Raw genomic sequence first — 23,823 nt, 5'->3', positions numbered from 1 at the left:
TTGGGAATTTCCAAGTGGTCTTTGGAGGCTAATGTTATCCCTACTTGAGAAGACAGTGCTCGGGAGTCTGTTCCCCATAAAGAAATCTATGGACATGATTGGGGACCCTGAGTTCCAGTCCTAGGGGTCTGAGATAGGAACTTTGTCATACATTGGATGTCATGAGTTGGGAGAAAGGTGAGGTCCAGATACCGTTCCCTGGGCAATCCAAGGGTGTCCAGATGTGACATCCCCATCTCTGTATCACAGAACAGGCCAACTTGATTTCTTTTTCTAGAAAAACAATGTTTTCAAATGATGTATACACAGGGAAAACTGAGGCTGAGAAGACCTAGGAATCAAAACTGGAGAGAAGTGGGAAGCAGAGGCAGTCTTAGGATTCTTCCAGCATTCAGAACTGGCGCTCACATCTGCCAAGTTTTGCCTACACATCCGAGGAGAGGAAAGGAGCTGCTACTTGATGCCTCTCTGAAGTTTCCACATGCAAATCAGAAGTGTGTTTCTCAGGCATTCAAGCTAGTCAGTGTGTTTCCCCACTGAGATCAGTAATGATACAACTGGCTAATCCTCCTAAGGCAAAGCTACCCCTCCCCAAGCATAGAAAGGCAGCTGCACATCCTTGAGATGTTAGTTCACTGATCTGAGCTCTCACTTCATCCCTGGCAGTATGGACTTAGTAATTTTCACGTGGCAGATGTCTTGATTGAAGATTAAATACAAAGAGACATACGAAGTACCTATCACACAGTCGTACTTAATGGATTTGGCTATTTGTTCATCTATTTTCTGTCCATCTCTAATTGATTTACTTTATGTCTGGAAGAGCGGAAGATTATATCCAGGTATGGCATCTTCAGTGCAGATGTGTTGGCTATGATATGCCATTATAATTCCAGAGAGAAGTTTTGAAGATGTATATTTAAACATCTGGTTCCCTGGAGACCTACGTAGGCTGGATCTTAATGATACTCAGTGTTTGTATTGAAAATAGAAAGTCCAGTGAATCACATGCATTCTCAGGCTCCAGATGTTTGGTGATCTATGGCAGAATGTCTATGTAACTGTTAGCGTCTCTGCACCTCCCTGGATGCCCTTATCTGAGCTTCTGTACCAAATGAGCCTTATGGTTTGCTGCTGTCTTCAACAACAGACACATCTGACTTTAGAAGCACCAGGATCCACTACAAAACACTGAGATTCCTGCAACAGCACCTGTGTCTATGAAAACAAAATTCTTCATGAAACTGATTTTAGTTAAACATTACCTTTTCCTAGTCATGTGGACATTTTTCAAAAAGGTTAAAGGGCTTGGGGCCATTTCGAAGGTGTTTGGCTAATCAATACCTTGGTTATTAGTTAATCACATTTAATGGAAACTAAGGGACTTCTGACCATTTTAAACATCTGGTAGACATTTTCGGCTCCAGTTTGAAGATGCCTATGGCTTCTAAAGTAGTCTATTCTCTTTTATTTACATAGATGTTAGATGGTGACTTTTGGATGAGATGTTTGTAGTTGCTTTCTTTGGTTTGTCTTTGATGGCATGGCACTCCGGGGTAACTGCACAAGAGAAGGTGAACCAGTAAGTGGGCTTCGAGTCCTCACAAAAGTAGGGTTCTTTGCTGGGGATCTAAGACCTGGTGGTGTTGGCAGTGGGCTGTGTTGGTATGGAAGATAACCTCTTTTCATATTGTTACTAATTCAGTGGAGGAGTGGAACAGAGGAAAAGCCAGTTAGTAACAATCTGATCAATTATCACTCAACAGTTGGGTAATGCAGACAACGTTGTTTAATCTCTCCGATTCTCAGTTTTACTGAAACTCATAATACCTCTTCTACAACAGCTGATGCAGATGTAATAAATTCCTCTGCATATAGTAGGCATTTACTAGGTAGCATTTTTCTCAAGCGATGTGAGACAGTTAACCTCTTCCTTGTTACCTGAAAGAGAAAATGGTAAAAAAAAATTTCACCTTACACTAGTTGGGAGGGGGCTATTTTTAGATAATATGTGCAAATATTTTTGGGTGTAAAAGCAAGACACTGTAAAGAGATGCGGTCATGTCATTCTAAACCTTTGCTTTGTGGAGACAGCAGAGGTAACATGCTCCTGGGTCTTACATTTTGCCTATTCTATTTTTCCGAGATTTCCAACCTGACTTCATATATCTATACCTCACTACTGAATATTTTATTGTACTTCTGCAGAACCTTACTCTAACCTTTGGGACAGCCTTTAGGCACACTCTGCCTTTCAAACATCGGAGGTTTAGAATAGAGTTATTTTATTCAAATTCTTATTAGTTGATTTAATTTTGAATCACTATTGCTTAAATCAGTGGTTAAATTAGGACCTGTGAGTCCTGACCCCTTTGCAGAGGTTAAGTGACCCTTTCACAGGGGATACATATTAGATATCCTGTATGTCAGAGAGTAACATTATGATTTATAACTGCAGTGAAATTACAGTTATGAAATAGAAACAAAAATTTTTTCAGTGGGGGTCACCACAACATAAGGAACTGTATTAAAGGGGTGAAGCATTAGGAACGTTGAGAGCCCCTGGATTAAATGCTACAGTAAGAGAGATTCCCTTTAAGTAACCGTTCAGAAGAGGGAGACATGTTTTACAAGCAGATAATCTGTGGCTTGTATTTAAAACAAATACAGTTTTTAAACATCATAGAATTCTTTGCTAATAATAATTAGGAGACACGGGCAAGAGGTCTGTGGTGAAGAAAATCTCAGCTGAGATACTCTCAATTATAGAAGCTTATCATTGTAATCCTTTCTGAAAACGAACAGAGTCGTGATGTTTGATGAACTTATCAAACAAGACAGTTCAGTGAAGAGGCAAATTTCACATTAAGGCAGAAGAGATCCAGTTCAGTGCTTTACAAAGAGCTGAGGGAGAAATCATGGCACCATTCAGCTCACTGCCAGTGCATCTGACGTTGGTTTTCAAAATAGAAAGTTACAGAACAAAATCATTCCCCTGGGTTCAAATCCCGGTGCTGGAACTTACTATTAATAGTTATTTGATCGTGAGCAAATTATGTAACTGTTCAGGGCTTCATTTTACTCACTTGTGAAATGGGAAGGGAAATCAGAGCAGGAATTAAATGCCTGCAAGCTCCTAGAACAATTGAACAATGCCCCCCACTTAGTGAGCATTCATCATGAGCTGCTCCCAGGGATGGTGCTGGGACCATTGATACTGTTGGTTTCTCCAGGGTTTGGATGGTTGACAGCCATCAGAAAGAAGAAATTTATAATGTGCCAATTGGCATGGCTCTTCTAGATTTATCCAGATCAATTAGAGACTTCAAATTTTTGTTGTATTTTTAGCAACAGCACTTGTTTTTCCCCCAAATAAAATTCCACAAGAGCCTTAATATGGAAGGTGTGTGTGTGTGTGTGTGTGTGTGTGTGTGTGTGTGTGTGTGTGTGTGTATGTGTGTGTGTGTGTGTGTGTGTGTAGTGCCTGCACATGTGCATGTAAGTGTTTAACGGTACACGTTTACTTTGTAAGTTTATGATTAACATTTGCTTTTTATATATCTTGATAGAAACGGGTTGTATAAGTATAAAATCTTAAAGCCATGGAAGGCTGTTATAATTAGCGGTAAGATCAGTAATTTTCTAGTACGTGTTTTATACAAGTACTCATTTTTTTTGGTATGTGCTATTTATGAACTTATTCAAAGCTTATTTAAAATTTGAAATTTTTCTATTTACTGAGATTTCTTGGCTATTCCATGTTGCTCAGTACACATATAAATCAAGTTCACTCGGGCAGCCTGTGGTGGAATGTTCAGCTCTTTCTTCTATCACTAAGAGACGGGGACAATATTTAACTGTTCTTGTGGCTTTGCATATCTCCATTTTAATTCCATAAGTATGTGTCTTTCGAAGCTATCATTAAGCACATGTACACACTCAGACACAGATACACCCACGCATGCACATTCTCACACACTCACTCATGGATGGGGTAGGGTGTGTGTTAGTAGCTCACACACATGGATGGGGTAGGGTGTGTGTCAGTACATCTCAGAGAGGGCTGTATGTGAAGCGGAGGTTCACTGCAGGGCAGAGAGGATGCTGAGAGGACCATGACTGCTCTTGTCTGGCTTCTTTTTTTTATACCTTTAATTCTTTCAGGGCCCTTAGCCCATAAGGATGGTTTAATACACATTTTTGATCAGCCTTTGCTCCTCACTTGGGTCTCCCCGGAAAGATGTCCATAGATGTACCCAGAGGGTGAGCGTCAGCAATGTCTTCAGTGATCCTGAACCCAGTCCCACAGACAATTAAGATGGGCCACCTCACAGGACCCTCTTGTTGATGATCATCCCTTTCAGCACTGAGAAATGCTTTCATTATCTTAGATGATTATTTTTAATTTGTAGTTTATGTTGCTTAATGGTAATGTAGTCATTCTTGTTTGCTTAGTGCTTGTGTTTGCAATGCAAATGACTGTCTAATAATTTATTTTAATTTTTATGACCATATTTTTAAAATGTATCACCATGTAGACAAAGATGACTTTGCTTTATTGATTTAACCTAATTATGATTTCTGTTTTTTTAAAGGAGTTAGTTGATTATAAATTATCATCATCATCATCATTATTTCTTTATTTTATTTTTATTTGGTAGTTATGTATTGAACTTGGGGTATTTTACAGACAGTCAGGCACTGTTTCAAATGAGCTACTACTCTATCCTCAATCTCTATCTTTTAGTCATAATAACTAGTTTACTTACATTGAATGTGATTATTGATGGAGGGTGGTTTTGAGTTCGTTATTTTTCTATTTCTTATTTGTCCTACATCTTCTTTCCATTTCTCTTTTTGATATCATCTTTTAAATTTAGCTTCTTATAATTTTAAATGGGTAGAGTAACTAGTCTACTTTATTTTTGTTGTTTCTCAGTAAGGTTTATAATGTATAACACAAACTTATCACAGCCTATGTTCAAATGATAGCATATCACTTTTAAAAAAGATTTATTTACTTTATGTATATGAGTACACTGTAGCTGTCTTCAGACACGCCAGAAGAGGGCATCGGATCCCATTACAGGTGGTTGTGAGCCACCATGTGGTTGCTGGGATTTGAACTCCAGACCTCTGGTAGAACCGTCAGTGCTCTTAACCCCTGAGCCATCTCTTCAGTTCAGTATATGACTTCTAATATTATTTCATCTGTAAAACTTTCTTTGACATTTATTATAATGCATTTTTGTCAATTATTTTTTTTAATTCTTGTTCTGAAGATGATGGAATTACACAAGACTTAACATTTAGTTTAATCAACTCATGTTACAGAGAAAACCCAAGTGCCAGGGAGAAAGGTGCAGATTTTTGGCAACAAGATTTCTCACCAGGCATTTCATGAACTTTGGCGAATTTAGTTATCACTGCATCCTTCTAAACTTGCTTTTTAAAATTATTCTTTGAATTGAAGACCAGGGAAGAACAGAGCAATCTGGCTCATTCCACAGTGATGTGTGGGTAGCACAGTCAGCCTTCTAGTCTCTGGACCAACATTACCACCAGAAAGATCACCAGTCTCTTGCATCAAAAAAATAAAAAATAAAACAAATACCTCTTCAAAAATAAGCCCTTGCTTTAGTAGGCAAGTTTAAGTTGGAGTTAAGATAATTCAAAGAGTTCTCTCCTATCCTTTAAAAACCAGAATTTGTCATGGGGACTGGAGAAATATTAATGAAGACCTCAATCCCAGAGGGAGCACAAACCTCCCCTAAGCATCCAGTGGAACCATCACTTCTTTAATAGACCCCTTATGTTGTAGATGCCAAGGAAGTGTCAATCATGATTCTCCTTTTTATTTTATTTTGCCATTATGGGTATCAAAATGTGTTTGCCCAAGTGTCTGGGCCAGAGTCATGTGAATGTTCTCAACAGTCATCAAGATGACTGGGATTAATATGGTCTTCTAATTAGCATACATAATTGGGTGGCTGTGACTCAAAGGTGAGTCACAGTAATACAGAGACTGATATTCAGAGTAACTAATCCTAAGCAATGCATCCAATAGCACTGGCATGAATTATGCAGAAAAGCCTGGTCCATGCTCAGGACTGAAAGTGTGTGTGGCATTCTATGTGACTTGTATCGTTCATTTGTTCTTTACTCAGTAAATAAATAGCCTAGATATAGTAGTTGCTAGGTAGTAAAATAAGCAAATGATATTCGGATCCTCTTGTAGTTTACAGGCTGTTGTGTGAGTGATAATGGTTCCCCTAGGCTCATGTATTTGAATACTTGGTCTCCTGTTGGTAGACTGCTTGGAAATATTAGAAGGTATGGCCCCGTGGGAGGAGCTGTGTCACTGACGGCAGGCTTGGAGATTTTTCAAAGCCCACTTTATTCCCATTGACGTTCTCCATCTCTGCATCATGTCTGTGGATTATGATGTTAAGCACCGAGCTACTGCTCCAGCACTATGCCTGCCTGCCTCCTGCTATGCTCCTGGCCTTTGCCATTATTCCTATGGCTTACCCACTGAAACTGTGAGCCTAATACACTCTTTCTTCTAGGAATTGTGTGGGTCACGGTGTCTTAGCACAGCAATAGAAAAGCAAGTCATGGACTCAGACAGTAAACTTGTAAGCACAAGGTTTCACTTAGAATTGTGACGAATTCTATGAAAGAATCAACAGAATGTGTTTACAGAGAGAAAGAGAGAAATTTGTTGGGTAGCATTTTTTGTAGAGATGTCACTGAGATGTAAAGGTTCGGAGAAGCTATGTGAGAAAGGCAATGTGGACAGATCAGCAGGTGCTATGCTCCTGTCATGGGAAGTAGTTTGTGATGAACATGGACTGAAGGAGGTAGGCCAGAATGCAGAGAATTGTGCCATGATTCAATGTGAAAATGGTAGGAAGAGGCTGTATCACAGAGTCATGGACATGGTGGTAAGGTGCATTAGATTTTAGTCTAGTAAAATAAACCTTATGAGAAATGTTGCATGGTTTCTCATTTTAAAAACTCTGTTTGCTATACAGAAATTAGAAAAATAAAGCCATAAAAGGATCTGGTGACATTATGGGGATGTTACATTATCATGGTGGGTACTGAGGTGGGTGGAAGAGGGAAACGTGAGATATATTTTAATGGCAAAACTGACAGAAATGGAAGCTGAGAGAAGGAAGGGAATTAAAGGCCAGCGCCAGGAATCCAGTCAGAGAACCTGGATGTATTGGTGGTTCCACTAATTATGGAGTTAAATTAAGAAAGAAGTTGGTTAAAAGTCAAAATGATGATGTTAAACTTAGAACCATTATGTTCTCTGTACTGGGTTCAGGAGAGGGATGTGCAATGGAGGAACCTGGTAACAGAGAGGAAGGGTAAAAGTCAGTCCAGGGTGGAGCTCTAAACTTAGAAAGCATTCCCGTGGATGGCATCTGATGCAAATCTCAGCTCAGGATAAGAAAATCAAGGGGAAAAAAAGGCAAGGCTTTGTCCTGAAGAGTTCTTATTCTTAGAGACGCCCAAAGGACTGGTCATTGAGCGAGGGAGCAAGTAAAGGTGTCACTGAGCAGGTCAGGAGAAGGAAGCTCCAGAGGCTAACACAGAGAGTCAGGTGAAGTCGGAAAACTCTCTAGTGGGCTTAGCAGTGAAGAGCGTGTTGGCGATGGAGGTGTTTCAAAGCCACATTTAAAACATCTTCATCTCACAATATAATTCCTGTGTAATTGAATGGATTAGCTCAAGATTATATCATCAGTGACTTTGACTTTAAGCTTTGACTAGAAGCTGTGTATTACTGTGTATTATGATGACCCCCTTGTTATGATCAGATAGGCTTTCCAACCTACTAGCCTATGATTCGTTAGTAGCTAATTAGTTAGTTTGTTAAGTTGCTGAGGTGACTACATTTTGGGGTCAAGCATTAGCCGTTCCAGTTGTATATTCACCTGAATCTTAAACATTTTGTTTAACATACCAACTTTCTTTCAAAAGGGAGAGCTGGGGAGATAGCTCAGTCAGAGAAGTGCCTGCCACACAGCATGGGGCTCTGCATTTGGATCCCCGGCACCTCCTGTGAAAAAGAGCACAGCAGAACTTGACTGTGATCCCTAAGCCACAATGGGTGGATCCCTGGGCTGGCTGGGCAGCCAGGCTAGGCTATCAATGAGTGCCAAGTTCAGTGAGAAACTTTGAATAAAAACTTAGGTCCATGGCAACTCGGGAAGACATCTAATACTTACTCTGCCTTGTGCATGTACACACCCACACTCTTCACATACACCCAGCTGCACACACATATACACCACACTCCCACCCTCACACACATACTGACATGCACAAACTTACGTACATACACACACACACACACGCACATATATATATGCATACACACATGTGTGCATATATACACAGACACACATATACAACATACCCACACTAACCATTCACACCCCCCACACATGCACACACTTATGTACACATGTATATACACACATACACACATGTGCATGTAATTACACAGACACACATGTACACCCTTACATACACATGTACATACTCGCAGACCTACAAGCACACTTATGTACATGTATACATACATGCATACACACATACACACACAGTATCTCAGTCCACAGCCCCATACAGGGCAGGTTTCTGATGAGGATGGAGAGGTCTATACATGGCTGAGTTGAGAGGACAGAAGACACTGGCATATGACCTATGTGTCCTTTGTTGCTGTGCAGGGTTCCATCCATAATCAGTCCACAGTCAGAAGTTCACTGAGTTGTTCTTTCTGTTTTCAGTTGTGAGTGGCAGAACCCTGGGATCAAATGTGTGGGTGTTGAACTCTAAACTTCTGTCATCTTAGTGTTTCTTCAAGTGTGTTCAATAATAATCTTACAGATGTGTCCAGTAAATGGTCAGAGTTCAAAATATTTGGGGAAAATAATGGAATGAACAAAGCAAGATGCAGAACCCAAACACTATCTGGCGTTTAAAATGTGCATGGATGGCACATTGCAGGCACTTTATTCAGAAGAAGTATACTGTGGAACTTTTTCTCCCCTGCACTGTCCCCGGTACACAGTTTAAAAACCAGCACACCTGAGAATTAACTTTGGAGAGATGTGCAGCAACGCTATCCGACTTGCACCATTTCAACAGAAGAAGAAAACTAAGTCATTCAGAGTAACTTGATAATAACAGCAAGCAACTTAGAAACAAACTCAAACTACACTCATGTGCTCCTGAGTTCTGGTACTCCAGATTAGGTTGCTTACTGACTGAGTAGCAACCTTGCTAGTTGGGAGAGATATGTGGAAGCTATTTGCCAAGATTTCATAGGCCACAGAATTCTTGGAACCTCCTTAGCTGTCACTGGTTCAGTTTGCACTGCTGTAGCCAGAGATGTGTGTCTGGGCACTTAATAAAGAGGGCGTCACTTGCACTTTTGGAGGTTTGAGAGCATACTGCTGGCATCTCTTGGCTCTGGTGATGGCCTCTGGCTCAGCCACAACGTGGCAGATGGCATCATGGGAGAAACATATTGTGGAAGAGAACACATGCTAAAGCAGAAAGCAAGAGGCTGAAGAATGAATGGCTAGGCTACTCATAGCAACCCAAGTTCACAGGGCTAGCCACTGAGAGACCAGCAGTGATCCATTAATAAGGATGGCATTTCGTGATGTAACACTGTCCGGTAGATCCCGTCTCACGGACAGCCTATTATCCCAACAGTACATTACTGGAGTCTCCACCAGAGGAAAACTTCGACGCACAAACCACACCAAACCATAAGCATTACATCATTTAAAAATGTATGCAACTCCCTGGGAAAGGGATTTGGCAATATGTGTCACAAACTTTCAAATCATCCACTCCATTGTATGGGACATATCGCCAGTAAATAACCTGCAATTCAGAAAAACATGGGGCTCAAGTACCTATTATTGTAAGGTAGTAAAGCAATATAATATCATAAATACTTTATATCTCTTCCGCATTAAGTGCAAAAAAAATCAAGATATACAGCATGATATACAGTATGCCCTGAACTACATTATGAAAATAGAATGAAAAGAAATATAATAAAATATTAATGGTGGTAACATTTGAGATAATATTTTTATAATTGTCATTATATTTTCTTTAATGTGACCGCATTACTTGTATAATCATCAAAAATGAACTACATTTAAAAATTCCTTAAAATGACAGGAGAGTGTTGTTCATGTTGGCTGGAGGTGATTTAATGGTGGCCCTGGTGTTCCTTCAGTGTCTGGCCTCTGTGATAGCATTACCGTGTGCCTCTGTCTAGACATCATGTCACAAGCTTTGGAAGCTGCAGCAGTGTGGCATTGCTGTCTGGGATCCTGCTTTCAGCTCTGCCTGGTTTTACTGTTTCCATCTATTGTGACATCACAGCTCAGGCTGGGGGACTTACAGTGACATTATCCTGACAATTTCATAGTGAGGTGCATGGCTAATGCAAGCCCTCTTCAACCTCCAAATCTTTGGCCTGTAAATCCTCTCCATGTTCCTCCAAAAAAATTATTTTATTTTAGGAGACTATATCAGGAAAAAAAAAAGAGGTTCATAGCCCAAACTTTGAGCTGTCAGCATTTCTAGATGTCAAGATTATTTAATTTAGTTCTAACTAGGAATCAGGTTCAAACAAATCTCTAAAAATGTCACTGCCCATTACCCAGAAATTGGCTTTTTTTTTTTTATCCTTCCCTCTCTGGCCTTTTTCCTCCTCCTTCTCTCTCTGCCTCCTCCCTCCATCCCTCTACCCACCTCATCTTCCTTCTACTCTTTCTTTTTTATTTCCCATTTCAGTATTTTCTGAACATCTACCATGGATTATCCTTGGCAGAGGAATTCAGTAGCAGTAGAGATGGGACCTGAATTACAAGGGCTTAGACTCTGGTGAACACAAGAATCTCACCAATATTGCAAGTATGCTAATTAAACACTGAGAACATATATTTTGAAAATCAGGAGAATTGTATGGTTGTCAGTAAACCTCTCCCCCCAGAACTGATGACACTGAAGGATAGCTAAGCGCTGAGGACAGGGACAGCAGCCAGGTTCTCTGGGGAGAGTTCAGAGAGACCTCCACAGAATAAAGTCTGGACAGAAAGCAAAGGGATGACAGTGAGCTTCTTATTGAACGAGCAGAAGATTTGGTGTCAAGATGAGTGAGTGGGAATCACTGAGCTACAAGCTGTGGCTGGGCAGGAGCAGGGGCAGTGGGCAGTGGGCAGTGGGCAGGGGCAGTGGGCAGTGGGCAGGGGCAGTGGGCAGTAGCAGGGGCAGTGGGCAGGGACAAGGGCAGTGGGCAGGGGCAGTGGGCAGTGGGCAGGGACAAGGGCAGTAGGCAGGGGCAGTGGGCAGGGACAAGGGCAGTGGGCAGGGGCAGTGGGCAGTGGGCAGGGACAAGGGCAGTGGGCAGAGGCAGTGAACAGGGGCAGTGGGCAAGGACAGGGGCAGTGGGCTCAGCATAGATCGGAGCAGATCCTATGGGAAATGGAAAATGAACACAAAGAACTCACAGTGCCGCATGGTGGCTGATTGGAGGAAGAGCTGTTGTCTGAGTTGTAAATCAAGGCTGGCCCTCATTTAGTACAGGAAGCTATCACAAGTTCCCTGAGCTGGCAGCTTTTTCTGCATGCCAGAGATTGGGCATGAGAGGTAAACACTGCCACCAAACTGCATCCTCAGGTGGGCCCCATGACTTTAAGGTCAATTGTTTTTGTTTTTATAGTTTAGGAAGCCGAGAAGTTCAATTTTAGATACAACCATAGATTCTGTCTCTGGTAAAATAGACTTGGTATTTACCTCCTGGATAAAGATCAAATGAAATGGTCTAGGTAATACTGCAATACACAGTACTTTTAGCAAGCATTTTATAAATATTTTTATGTACTTTCAGTGACTATGCTGGGTAACGCTATTTTTAATGTGTTCTACCAATGAGACAACAGCTTAGAGTTGTTGATAAGTACCTTAAGTCTTTGAAGACAGAACCTGGCCTCAATTTGTGTCTAACCACTGAAGTTTCTGTTTCTTTGGCTCATGAAATACAATTTTTTTCTCAGTCAGTCTGAGGACTCATACTCTAAAATGATAATCATTTGAGTTATTTGACATTGATAAAGCTGTAAAGGAATCATGTCAATAGGGCTTGTTGTATGGACTGGCTGTATCTTAGGCTCGTGGCATCCTGTTCAAAGAACAGAAGTGCACACAACTAGCAATGTAGCAATGGGTTTTATTCATAAGCACGGTGAAGGTATAGTGCATGGGAGTAGCAGGCCCAGCATGACTGCTCAAGGGCCCCCGGTTGGTTACTTCTCATGGTTTCTTTTACAAGTTCAGGAAGGCAGTTTTCTAGAGGCAGGTTTGGTGGTTTCTATTCTCATAACTGTTGATTGACAGGTAGAAGTTTCGATCTTGTGTACAGACGTGGGTCTTGCATCCCACAACTTCAATCATGCATAATTCCCTAAAAGTTCATCCTGAGAATACAGTTTTCCTGACTGTGTCTATAACTAAATCACATTTGGCTCATTTCTAGTTCCAGGATGTATTGCTAGGGCAGAGAGACTAAGTGCTTTGCTGGGAAAGGGGTGTGTTCAGCTCCAGCCATGCTGGGCTAGTCATCCTTGTGAACTGCCTGCCTCAGTCCTTTATTTAGCCCCTCCAGTACCATAGCAACCTTTAATAGGGGTATGACACATATTCTTTGTTCGTGTCTGACAAAGTCTCTAACCAGAAGGAACGTGTGTACAAGTTTCTCTTTTGCTGTAGTTTTGAATCTTAAAATTGATGCAGTCTTACATCTCCTTTAAGGCGGGTCACGCGAGCTGTGACCCCGGAAGCAGTTGCCTGTCAGTTGAGCACCTGGTCAGAATGGACAGATTGTTTTCCATGTCAGGACAAAAAGGTAAGCCACCTGGGGGCATCTCAGGAAACCACCCATCTGATTTGTGTGTTAGGCATCAATGGGAAATAAATAGTGAGGACTATAAACCTAGGGCTCTAGACAGAGCTAGATCTGAATATAGGTGTTTAGAAGCCTCAGGTACCTGGGTGGCAATGAGTCTTATGTCTGCCTCTCTTGTTTTTTTGCCTCTCTAATTAAAAGGTCTGCATCGTAACACAGGAAAATAGCCACTATGACACAGATACACTGAAGCTCAATGGATTTCTCTGGGTCCTAGGCAGCATTTGTCCTCTAATGAGGGTCATCTGGAAGGATTTCTAGATGGCTTAGAAATAAAGAGCCAAGATGTCTCTTGATATGTATTACTCTCCTGAGTCAACAGTAATACATTTCTACAAACATGGTGGCTTTGCACATCAGACATGTGTCCTCTAGGTCCTGGAGGCCAGAGGAAAGCAACAGAGGTGTGCAGTGTCAACCTCCTTCTGGAGACTCCAACGGAGAACGCATGCTTCTCCTCAGCTATGGCGGCTGGTTGCCAACAGTCCTTGGCCTTAGGATGCATCTCTCCCCTCTGTCTCTCTAGACACATTGCTTCCTTTCTTGTGTCTGCCTTTGATCTCCTTGTACATCCTTCTTTTTAAAAAGTATGACAACATTTTGGACTACTGAAAAAAAAAAAACTCAGAGTAATCACAAAACCTTTAATATTTTCAGCAAAATGTTCTACAAATATAGAGAAGTTAATTTTTTTTTTTTTTTTTTTTTTTACAGATTTAGACTTATGCCCTTTGGTGGCAGTTACATAACCTACTAAACCTTTTTTTCCATTTGGTTTTGTTTAGGTAGCATGGAAGGCCCTCTTACAGTTTATATAAAAATTGAATTATTTCCTTAAACAGATATATGTGTCTATGAAGTAATCATTAAGAAATTAGATCCTGTTAATTATTTAACTAAAAGACCATTTTTTGTTTCATTTATTAACCTCACCCTCTTAAAAGTCATCCAAACAAAGATACCAATTTATGGAAAGAAACATTATCTACTACATGGAACAGAAAACTATGTTTTCATGACACAAGCCACAGGCAACAGCACAGAGACGTCCCCCAGGGAGTATTGACACTCACCTTCCTACAACCCACGGCTTCCATTATTTGATGTTGGCATAGTAAACGGGAGGAACAGAAACGAACCATTGCTCCAAGAGCAGACTCTACAGAAAGGATGGTGACAGCATTAAGAGTCACCATGAATCAAGTGCTTTTCATGTCCCAAGCACTGCAGAAATGCCTGCATTACCACAGCAATGCTTTATATGAATACGGTACTTAGTTTGGCTCCCACAGACAAGCAGAGGGTGGGCACCATTGTCCACTGTCAGGAGGCTGAACACTGAGAAAGGTAGAGCTGGGACTTAAATCTGGGCAAACTCACAGATTCAGGAAGCAAGTCATAGATGCTCAAATACTTGCTTTCTGACTTATTAACATTCTTGGAGGAAGGACTTTTGCTGAGTCAAGGTCAAGGACATATGATACAGGGCTTAGCATTTCATTGCCAGTCAGTCCATAGATGCTTTTCATGCTACCATATTTCACAAGTTGTATTGTTACATATTTTATCTCAAATGGACTCTAAACTTCTAGAAGGCAGCAATGAGATTTCACATTTCTCTTAATGTCCTAGTGTTTGGCCTCTTGCTTCTACACCATTATCTGACCTCTGTACATTTTCCACAAAGACTTTATCATGAAGCCCCTGACCTCCAAACTGGCATTTTTTTAAATCCTTTCTGACTGTATATCAACAAATACTTTCTCATATGTAGTCAAGGCTGGAGTCAGGGATTGAAAAGATGTCTCCTCTTTAATCTCCATAATTTTCTACATAGTAGGTATGTAGTTATTTGATGCCCATAATTTCTAGAACTGTCACTTTCCCCAAAGCAGAATCAATAGAGATAACTATTATTGGCTGAGGTTGTCAAGAACAATCCCTGAAACAGTTATTGCAAATGAGCACCTCTATCCATCTTCCTCTGTGACTGGTGGGAGGAAGGACACTATCCCTATCTGGATCATATAGATGTATACCAAGAAAAAAGGAGATGCCATTGCAGAAAGAAACATACAAAGGCAAAACAGCAATGGCCTCTATCAGTGTATCTGAACATGCGAAGCTACCTAAGGTTGTCCTTCCTTCATTTCTTATCACTGCTACATCTCAGTCTGTGATTTCCTCACAGAGATGGGAGGCAAGGCAGGCAAATAGGCAGATGCTAAGTCATCATCTTATTTGGCACTTGCTAAGGAAGGGAAAGGAATTAAAGGGTACAAGATCAAGTCATGGAAGACTGTTCAGAGGGGGAAATTCATGAACTTGAGAAGATAAACACATCTGACTACTAGTTGAAAATGGGAAGACATGTAAGAAGACCTTTAGAATGTGATTATCCCAGCCTTTCATTCATTTGCATCCCTATTTAGAATTCCAGATGATGACTGTGCCACCTCTGTCTGAACACCACGGTGCATGCTCATGTGTCCCCTTCTAAGACAGCCCTGAAGGCAGCTTTCAGTCATCAAACAGTTGTTCCTTATGTTGAGCTGAGACCTGCCTACACGGATCTTGCTTGATTGATTGACATGACTATGTCTGGTTCACAATCTGATTTTAGTACCGATACCGGAGCCTCTTGCAGCCAAGCAAGTATGGAGGAAGCATCTGCAGTGGTGATATCTGGGATGAGGCCAGCTGTTCCAGCCCCACACCTTGTCTACAGCAAGCACAGTGTGGACAGGATTTCCAGTGTAGAGAGACAGGTGAGTAGCATGCCAATACAACAGCTGCGCTAGGCAAACATACTATGCAAAGTAAGTACTTGGGAGTTGATTACAATGTCAACTGCTAACTGCTGGAGGTTCAGGAAAGAGCCCAGCAATTTGCATCTTAAGTCAATTAATTTAAAAGTAATCATATTTTTTAAGCTATGTGTATGTATGTATGTGTAGGAGGGTGGTATTGAGTGCTACATGTATGTGTTAGTACACGTACCCATATAGGCCAGAAAAAGGCATCAGATCCTCTGGTGTTGGAGTTACAGCCTCTATGATAAATGCCACCACATGATATGGGTGGTCAGAATTGAATTTAGGTCTTATGCAAGAGTAACACACACATTTTTAACTGCTGAGCTAGCCCTTGCAGTTTTGATTAATTTATACATATATTTTTTATTAATTTAGGAAAAGTGTAATTCATAGTAATTAATAGATTACATATATTAAACAAACATTTGCTAGGTACATATTATGCCGCAGGCAGTGTGCCATCTGCTAACATGCAAATTAAAAACAATGTACATGACCTTAAGGTAGTCCTAATCTACTTGGAAGAGAGACCTACAGGAGGTCAATTTTAGTATCATGGGATATCCATTGGGTTGTGTGTAATTCTCTAGCAGGGAGTACCCAAATATGCTTTGGGGACTCAGGACAGTCCTTAAAATGGCATTTGGGTTGAGATTTGGAAAATGCATGTTCAAAAAAATGATAATCTGGGGACGTATAGTCTTCCCAGAATCTTTGTAACATGAAGGCTTTAGAAACAAAGAGGTTGAGCAATGAACCCCCAGGAAAACCTGGAACAAGGTGGGCTACAGGATTCAGACTGTGACAGTTGGAAGAATGAGAACCCTTGACAGATACAGAGAAAAAGTGTGGAGTGGGCAGACTGACATTTCAGATGATTGGTGGATTTGAGAAGGAGAGATGGGTGGGCCTGAGCTGAGGGATACAGCACACAATTGGAGAACTGGGGGGGACGGAAAATCAGTGCAAGCAGAGAGACAGGACACGAGGAGGACAAAAGTAGGCCAGCCCCATGACTAACAAACAGAGTTGAGGAATATGGTCTAGGAAGCACCCTCAGCCTCATATCGCTCAGGTCGCTGCCTGAAACGCCACCTGGTATGCAATGGAGATATGGACTGCCTCGATGGCTCAGATGAGGATGACTGTGATGACGTCAGGGTTGCTGAAGATGACTGCCATCAGTATGAACCAATCCCAGGATCAGAAAGGGCAGCCTTGGGGTAAGTGGCCATCTTAAGGTTGTTTTAAGAGTGGCAAATGGTTCCTCACTCAATATGGACACAAGGCAAAATAAATCTGTTCTGGAAGGTCCCTCTGAAGGGTTCCTGGAAGTAGTAGCCCTTGTCTCCTGGGAGAGCATACATGGTCCTGGTAATGTGACATAACCCACACTGTCTATCTTTTTGTACCTGAGGGTTCTCCATCCCTATCTTCAGTCCCTCTCCTCTCAGTCCAATTTCTTTCATTTTCAAGGCTATTGTCTTCCATGAAGTCACCCTACATGTCTCCAAGGGCAGCTTTCCCCAGATACACCTGACCTGTCCAACAGACTTGGTCATGATGTACTCTACACAAGTTAACAGTGAAGGAAATGGGCTTTGGGGTGAGACAGAACCTTGACTCTTGACCTTGTTGTTTGATTTACTTCCCAGAGCACAGTTCTTCTGTTGAACTGAAATTAGCCTCCATTCTAATATATCTTCACCATATACCTTACATCTAGGCTTAATTGTCCATGTGCCTTACATGTGGTCTTCCTGAGCATTTATCAATTTTGTTTCTTCTTTCTGGAATGTCTTCATTCATATTCTAATATGGTTGGCCTCTTGTCTAGTGCTGTGGACTGAACTGTGGTTCTCTCCAGTTATGTCAGAACCCTAAAGTGATTACACTTGTAGACAGAGATTTGAGGGAGTGATTCAGGTTGAATTATCTATAAGGACTGGCATACATAGCAACAGAAAAAGAGATACTATATTCTATTTTCACAACTGTACAGACAAAAATCTACATAAGGACACTAAAAGAGCATCTGCTTGCATGCCCAAAAACTCTCACTGGATACCAACCTCAAAAACACAAACACCAAAACAACCAAACAAACAAACAAGCACCCTTAATTTTACCAACCAATCAACCAATAAACCAAACAATTGCCCTTGATTTTGTCTCTAGAAAAAAATTGATTTCTGATATTTAAGGCATCAATCTGATAATTTTAAAGCACCCCAAATATATCACTAATAGGATGATAGTACATGCCTGGACAACCATAGCCTCTCCTACAGTTCACAGAAATCCTCTGTTGCTATCCCAACTTGCAACTGTCTTAGTGTTTTATTACTATGAAGAGACACCATGACCAGAGCAACTCTTACAAAGGAAAAGATTTAACTGGGCTGGCTTATAGTTTCAGAGGTTTAGTCCATTATCATCATGACAAAAAGCATGGCAGCATGCAAGGAGGCATGGTGCTGGAGAGATAGCTGAGAACTCTTCATGGATCTGCAGGTAGAGGAGAGAGAGAGAGAGAGAGAGAGAGAGAGAGAGAGAGAGAGAGAGAGAGAGAGAGAGAGAGAGAGAGGGAGGGAGTTACTAGGACTTGCTTGAGCCTCTGAAACCTCAAAGCCCACCCCCAATGGCATACTTCCTCCAACAAGGCTACACCTACTCCAACAAGACCACACTATAATAATGCAACTTCCTATGAGTCAACGGGAGCCATTTTCATATGGACCACCACAGCAACCATCAGAGATGGAGACGACTATTGGGACCATCTGTGGATTTACAGAATTCTTAGTCAGCTCAGCCTCCCAATGTCCCAGTTCAAGGCCAGCTCTCAACAATAGTCTGATGTTGCTAGTTTTCTGCTTCTCTGTCTTTGCCTTTTGGCCATGTCCTCTAACTTAAATATCAGCTCCTTGAAGACAGAGATTGCTTAGGATGCATATTTTCCATATCCTCTGCTCTTTGTCAGAGTATGTCCTGTCTTTGCATCTCACTGACTCCAGGTTGTCTTGAAGCACATCAATATGACCTTGCCAGGTTGCAGTCCACCCCAGGACATTGTGAGCTCTCTGTCAGGCAGCTCTTATTCATGAGGCTTAGTTGTTTTTGAGATCACAGTCCACTCACGAGATGGGTTTGGATCCTGTATGTTCCTGTAGACTCACATGTGCAATGCCAAGCCCAGTGCTTTTCTTCAAACCAGTTGTTTTCTTCTCATTAGGATAGCCATAGCAAAATACCCTAGCCTGGGTGGCTGAAACAACAAATGTACTTTGTGACATACAGCGTTAGAAACTAGAAGTCTGAGAATACAAGACAGCAGGGCTGTTTTTTCTGATGGCATTCTCCTGGGCTCACAGGAGCTGTCATCTGGCTGGGTTTTCAGAGTCTCATTCATGTCTAACTTTAACTTCTTTCCCTGGGATAAGGCCTTATTGTAGTGTCTTTAACTCAATTGCTTCTTTAAGGGATCTGTCTTCAGCTGAAGTCACATTGTGTGATTCTGAGACTTAGAACACCAACCTATGAGCATTTAGAGACAAATTTAGGCCACAACACAATCAAAGAGGATTCTTGTTGATTTAGAAAGTGACTGTGGTGAACAGAGTAGAAGCAGGGAATGTTGAAGCAAGAAATATCTCCAATTGACAAAAATCATTGCAGACTGCAGTGCAGACTCTTGTGACTGGATCGGAAGCAGTTCTGATCCACTTCCTGAATAGTGTGGGTCTCTCACACCGAATGCAGAAAAACAGTGAAATGGCGCCATTTTCAAAACAGTTCACATTTTGACATAATTTTTGTACTCTTCAATTTCTTAGGGATTTTTTTTTGATAATCTAATTTAAGAATTCTCTAGTTCAATTTTTAATTTATTGTTAAATATACTATATATACATATGTATGTATGCATCTATATATATGTTTATTTGAGGCAGAAGTTGTCTTCATATGCTCTATCTTTATGCTAGAACCACACCCTTCCATCCTTTGTCCCTTCCATCCCTAGAGCTGACCTTGATAAGATACAGTGCAGGCATTTCCAGATTACTTTTGAAAATGGATTCCACATACTGTCTAGGAAACAAACCTCTGTGATTGTGCCTTGTAGATGCAGGTAGCAGTTATGTAAATTTGATTGTGCATGCATACTGTTAAAACCTCTCTGTTTTTAGTTAAATGTTTTTCATATGGCATGTTTTGATCATGTTTCTTTCTCCTCTGCCAACTCATCCAAGACCCCCCAACTTCCTACCCATTCTACTTTATGTTCTGTCCCTTTCAAAAACAAGAAAAATAATGGGTTGTGTTGAACACTTGTAACATAACATTTGAAGATTTCCTCTTCAAACATATATTATGTATCTCATTTTAAAAACACAATGGAGTAGTGCAATAAGGGTTAACAGCAGTGTGAAGGCAAAAATCCTGTTGTCTTTATAAATAAAGTTTTAGTAGAACAGAGCTTTTACCTTAAAATGGTAGAGTTAAATAACAGCAGTTAAGGCCCATATCCTGCAAAGCCCAATCAATGTATTTACTATCATTATAAAAATATGTTTGCTGGCTTTTGTAATATAATCATAGAATATTTAATTTAACTATCTTTCACTGAAAGATCTTTTCCTGGAGTGTTAGCTACTTTTTCTCATAGCTTCGACCAAATTCTTTCAAGAACCATCTTAGAGGAGGAGCCACTAATTTTAGCTCATGGTTCATGGTACAGCCCATCATGGTGGGGAGCCAGGGCAATGAGAGTATCTTACAGATGTGATGGCAACGCCACGAGGCTGCTTGCTCATCTCTTGATGGATCGGGAAACAAGAAGAGGAACCACATACCGCCAAGTCTGCACCCCGCAACTCACTTCTCCAGCCACCTCCCCACATAAAAAGTTTCACAGTCTCTCAAAAAGGTTCTTTCAACTGAGGAATAAGTGTTCAAACACAAATCTGTGGAGAACATTTCCCATTCAAACCGTAACTGCCATTGTCCCTCTTATAAATGGTGGTGCAATGAATACCAGTAGGGTAGAATTCTTACTATCCTTTTTCATTTCCACTGGAGCTTTTCCAAATGTAGTAAGCTTAATGTTCACATACAATTTTGAGGTCCACTGTTGCTCTGAGTTCTTATTTGGTGTGTATTAGAGGCTGCACTTTTAAACTACATACAGAAACAAGCTCAGTGGATAGGCAGATCGAAACTGCAGGATGGAGATAAAGGCACAGAATCTCGAATTTAGTGTCAAAAACAACTTGGGGAGAAATCCATTGTGACTATATATAGGCAAATTATTCTCCCTCCCACATTCCTTCTATTCTCTCTCTCTCTCTCTCTCTCTCTCTCTCTCTCTCTCTCTCTCTCTCTCTTTCTTCCTTTCTTTCTCTCTCTTTTTCTTTCTTTCTTTTCTTCTTTTGTTTCAATGCCTGCATTTGCCAAGTTGTCACAATAATGTGTGTTAATGTCTAGTTTAGTAGGTATTTACCATGGCTATTATTACATCACTTTTATTAATAAGAAAGAGACTTAGAAAGGAAATGGAGATGGACGTCACATACTTTGAATTGATGAGGTATGTCAGACAAGATGTAATTATCTGCTTATTCTTTGTGGCAGATTGCAGCCACAGTTAATCTTTTGTTCCTCTTTGGCCTTTGTGCCTGTCACAGAGTGCATGAGCTGTGCCAAAGGTGAGTGCCAGGAACTCAGGGGTTGGGGAGAAGCACCATCTAGAGCAACTCAAAAGATGACTTTTGAGTTGAGTCTCAGAGGCTACTTAAGAATTTGGGAGGTAGAAACAATACTTTTATTATTTTATTACACAAGAGGCTTCTCTGTCTAGTCTTAGAACTCTTAATCATCCCTGGTGTCTACACTCTGGTGACAAAGTTACAGTTAGTTAGAGTGTCAGAGCTGGAAATTACCCAGGGGTCTCCCTGATAGTCATACTGTGCACATTTGTCATTCCAGGCTGCCTCAAAGACAGTGAATGTTCTGAGGATTAGAGCTCTACCCACATATGGCTATTTAAATTCACTTTTTACTATAAGAACCTTTTTCTGAAATAATACTAAAATTAGCAGCAGAGGGTATCTATCATAGTTAATTTTATATATCTATGATTAAAACAGCATGACTAAAGCACTTATAAAACAAAGTGTCTCATTTGGGGCTCATGCTTTAGAGGGTTAGAGCCATGACCACTCATGGCAGTGAGCACAGCAACAGGCTGGCAGGCATGGTGCTGGAGTGGTAGCTGGGAACTTACACTTGAGCCACAAGAAGGGGATTGAACTAGACTGGAATAGTAACACAGCTCCTCCAACAAGGCCACACCTCCTAATATTTCCTCAAACAGTTCAACAAACTGGGAACCAAACAATCATATGTATGAGCCAATCGGCCATTCTCCCTCAAGGCCTGACCATATCTATTCAGTCTAATATATGCCAAGCCTGTCTATATTACTTTTACGTGGATTATGTATAGCTAATTCTAGGAGGGAAGTACTGTTCCTTACTGCTTTTAACAAGTGACTAAAGACGGACAGAGAGCTGAGATAATTTGCCTGCGCTCACACAGCTGTCTCTGGCAATAATTTAACCGGCTCCGGTGCTTGGATTCTTAATAATTTGTGCATATTTTCTCCTCACTTAACAGCTAATAAGAACTGCCTCCTAAGGACATTGGCCCAGATACTTTGGCTAATGGCTACCTGGGGCCCCAGGCCCACTTAGCATTGCTTTTTTGAAGGAACCAGAGGGTTCCACCAAACACACTTGGTGAAAACCACCTCTCATCCTACAAGCTGACTATGTTCTAGAGCAATGTGGTTCTCGATCTGTAGGTCGAGAGAGGCTGCATAGGAGATGTCCTGCATATCAGATATTTTCACGACGGTTTATGGAAGTAGCAAATTACAGTTATGAAGTAGCGAAGGGATAATTGTATGGTGGTGGGGGGGTCATACAACATGAGGAAGGTTGCAGCATTAGGTGGGTTGGAAACCAATGGATCAACAGGATGGCATGCTGCATTTTGTTTGCCTTTGCAAAGATTTTTCCAGGAGACTGCCTTTCCCACTTAGGTACAATATCCTGACTCAGGAAGAAGCCCAGAGTGTGTACGATGCTAGGTATTATGGAGGTCAGTGTGAAACTGTGTACAATGGAGACTGGAGAAGGCTCCAATACGACCCCGCCTGTGAGCGCCTCTACTTTGGGGATGATGAGAAATACTTTCGGAAGCCCTACAACTTCCTTAAGTACCACTTTGAAGTAAGTCTGATGGGGATGGTGTAGGGTGGGATGGCAGAAGCAGCCTGTCAGGGGAGATAGCTTGCGCTGAAGGCTTTTATTTCCCACAGGGCTTGAGATGACCGCAAACTCTTCCACACTGTCGCACACATGTAGGCTCAGCGTTGAGGGTATTGAGATGTGAGTTTAGGAGAGGCGCAGCACAAACACATCAACCCACCTGCTCAGTCATGGCCCCATTTTCAAACCAGTGAGCCAGATCATTCCACGATGAGGCTCTGTTAAATTCTTTAAAAAAAAAAAAGACTTATGTATACGAGTACACTGTAGCTGTCTTCAGACACACCAGAGGAATACATCAGATCCCATTACAGATGGTTGTGAGCCACCATCTGGTTGCTGGGAATTGAACTCCGGACCTCTGGAAGAGCAGTCAGTGCTCTGAACTGCCAAGCCATCTCTCCAGCCCCAAATTCTAATGACAAAAGTTTGTGAACAACTAATCTTCCATTTTTCCCTGTGAGGTGGGGAGTGGGACACAGATGGGTGGAGTTTTGACATATGTCCCCTCTGCATGCTTCACCAGAAGTGGTTTATAGCTATCATTTTCATTTTTTTTTTAAACTATGATTTTGCTTTTTGCAAAGTGCTCTTGCAGCTGGGCAGTGGTGGTACACACCATTAATCCTAGCACTTGGGAGGCAGAGGCCGTGGGATCTCT

General features: G+C 41.3%; 1 protein-coding gene across 1 annotated transcript in view; it reads left to right on the top strand.

Annotated features, from left to right (window-relative positions):
* Window positions 1-1,505: 1,505 nt before the first annotated feature.
* C8A (complement C8 alpha chain) overlaps window positions 1,506-23,823 on the top strand; it is a gene marked incomplete at both ends in the record, with an annotated part of 53,552 nt that continues 31,234 nt past the window's right edge. The window contains 5 exons of the mRNA XM_080922137.1: window positions 1,506-1,582; window positions 12,859-12,952; window positions 15,636-15,780; window positions 16,904-17,051; window positions 22,934-23,123. Of these exons, the coding sequence (XP_080778263.1) occupies window positions 1,506-1,582; window positions 12,859-12,952; window positions 15,636-15,780; window positions 16,904-17,051; window positions 22,934-23,123 (654 nt within the window). The remainder of the gene's footprint in view (window positions 1,583-12,858; window positions 12,953-15,635; window positions 15,781-16,903; window positions 17,052-22,933; window positions 23,124-23,823) is intronic.

Source organism: Micromys minutus, assembly GCF_963924665.1.
Source record: "Micromys minutus genome assembly, chromosome: 9".
In the NCBI taxonomy this organism is placed as follows: Eukaryota; Metazoa; Chordata; class Mammalia; order Rodentia; family Muridae; genus Micromys; species Micromys minutus.
Note: the sequence above shows the minus strand (reverse complement) of the source record. Positions and strands in the feature narration are given on the sequence as shown.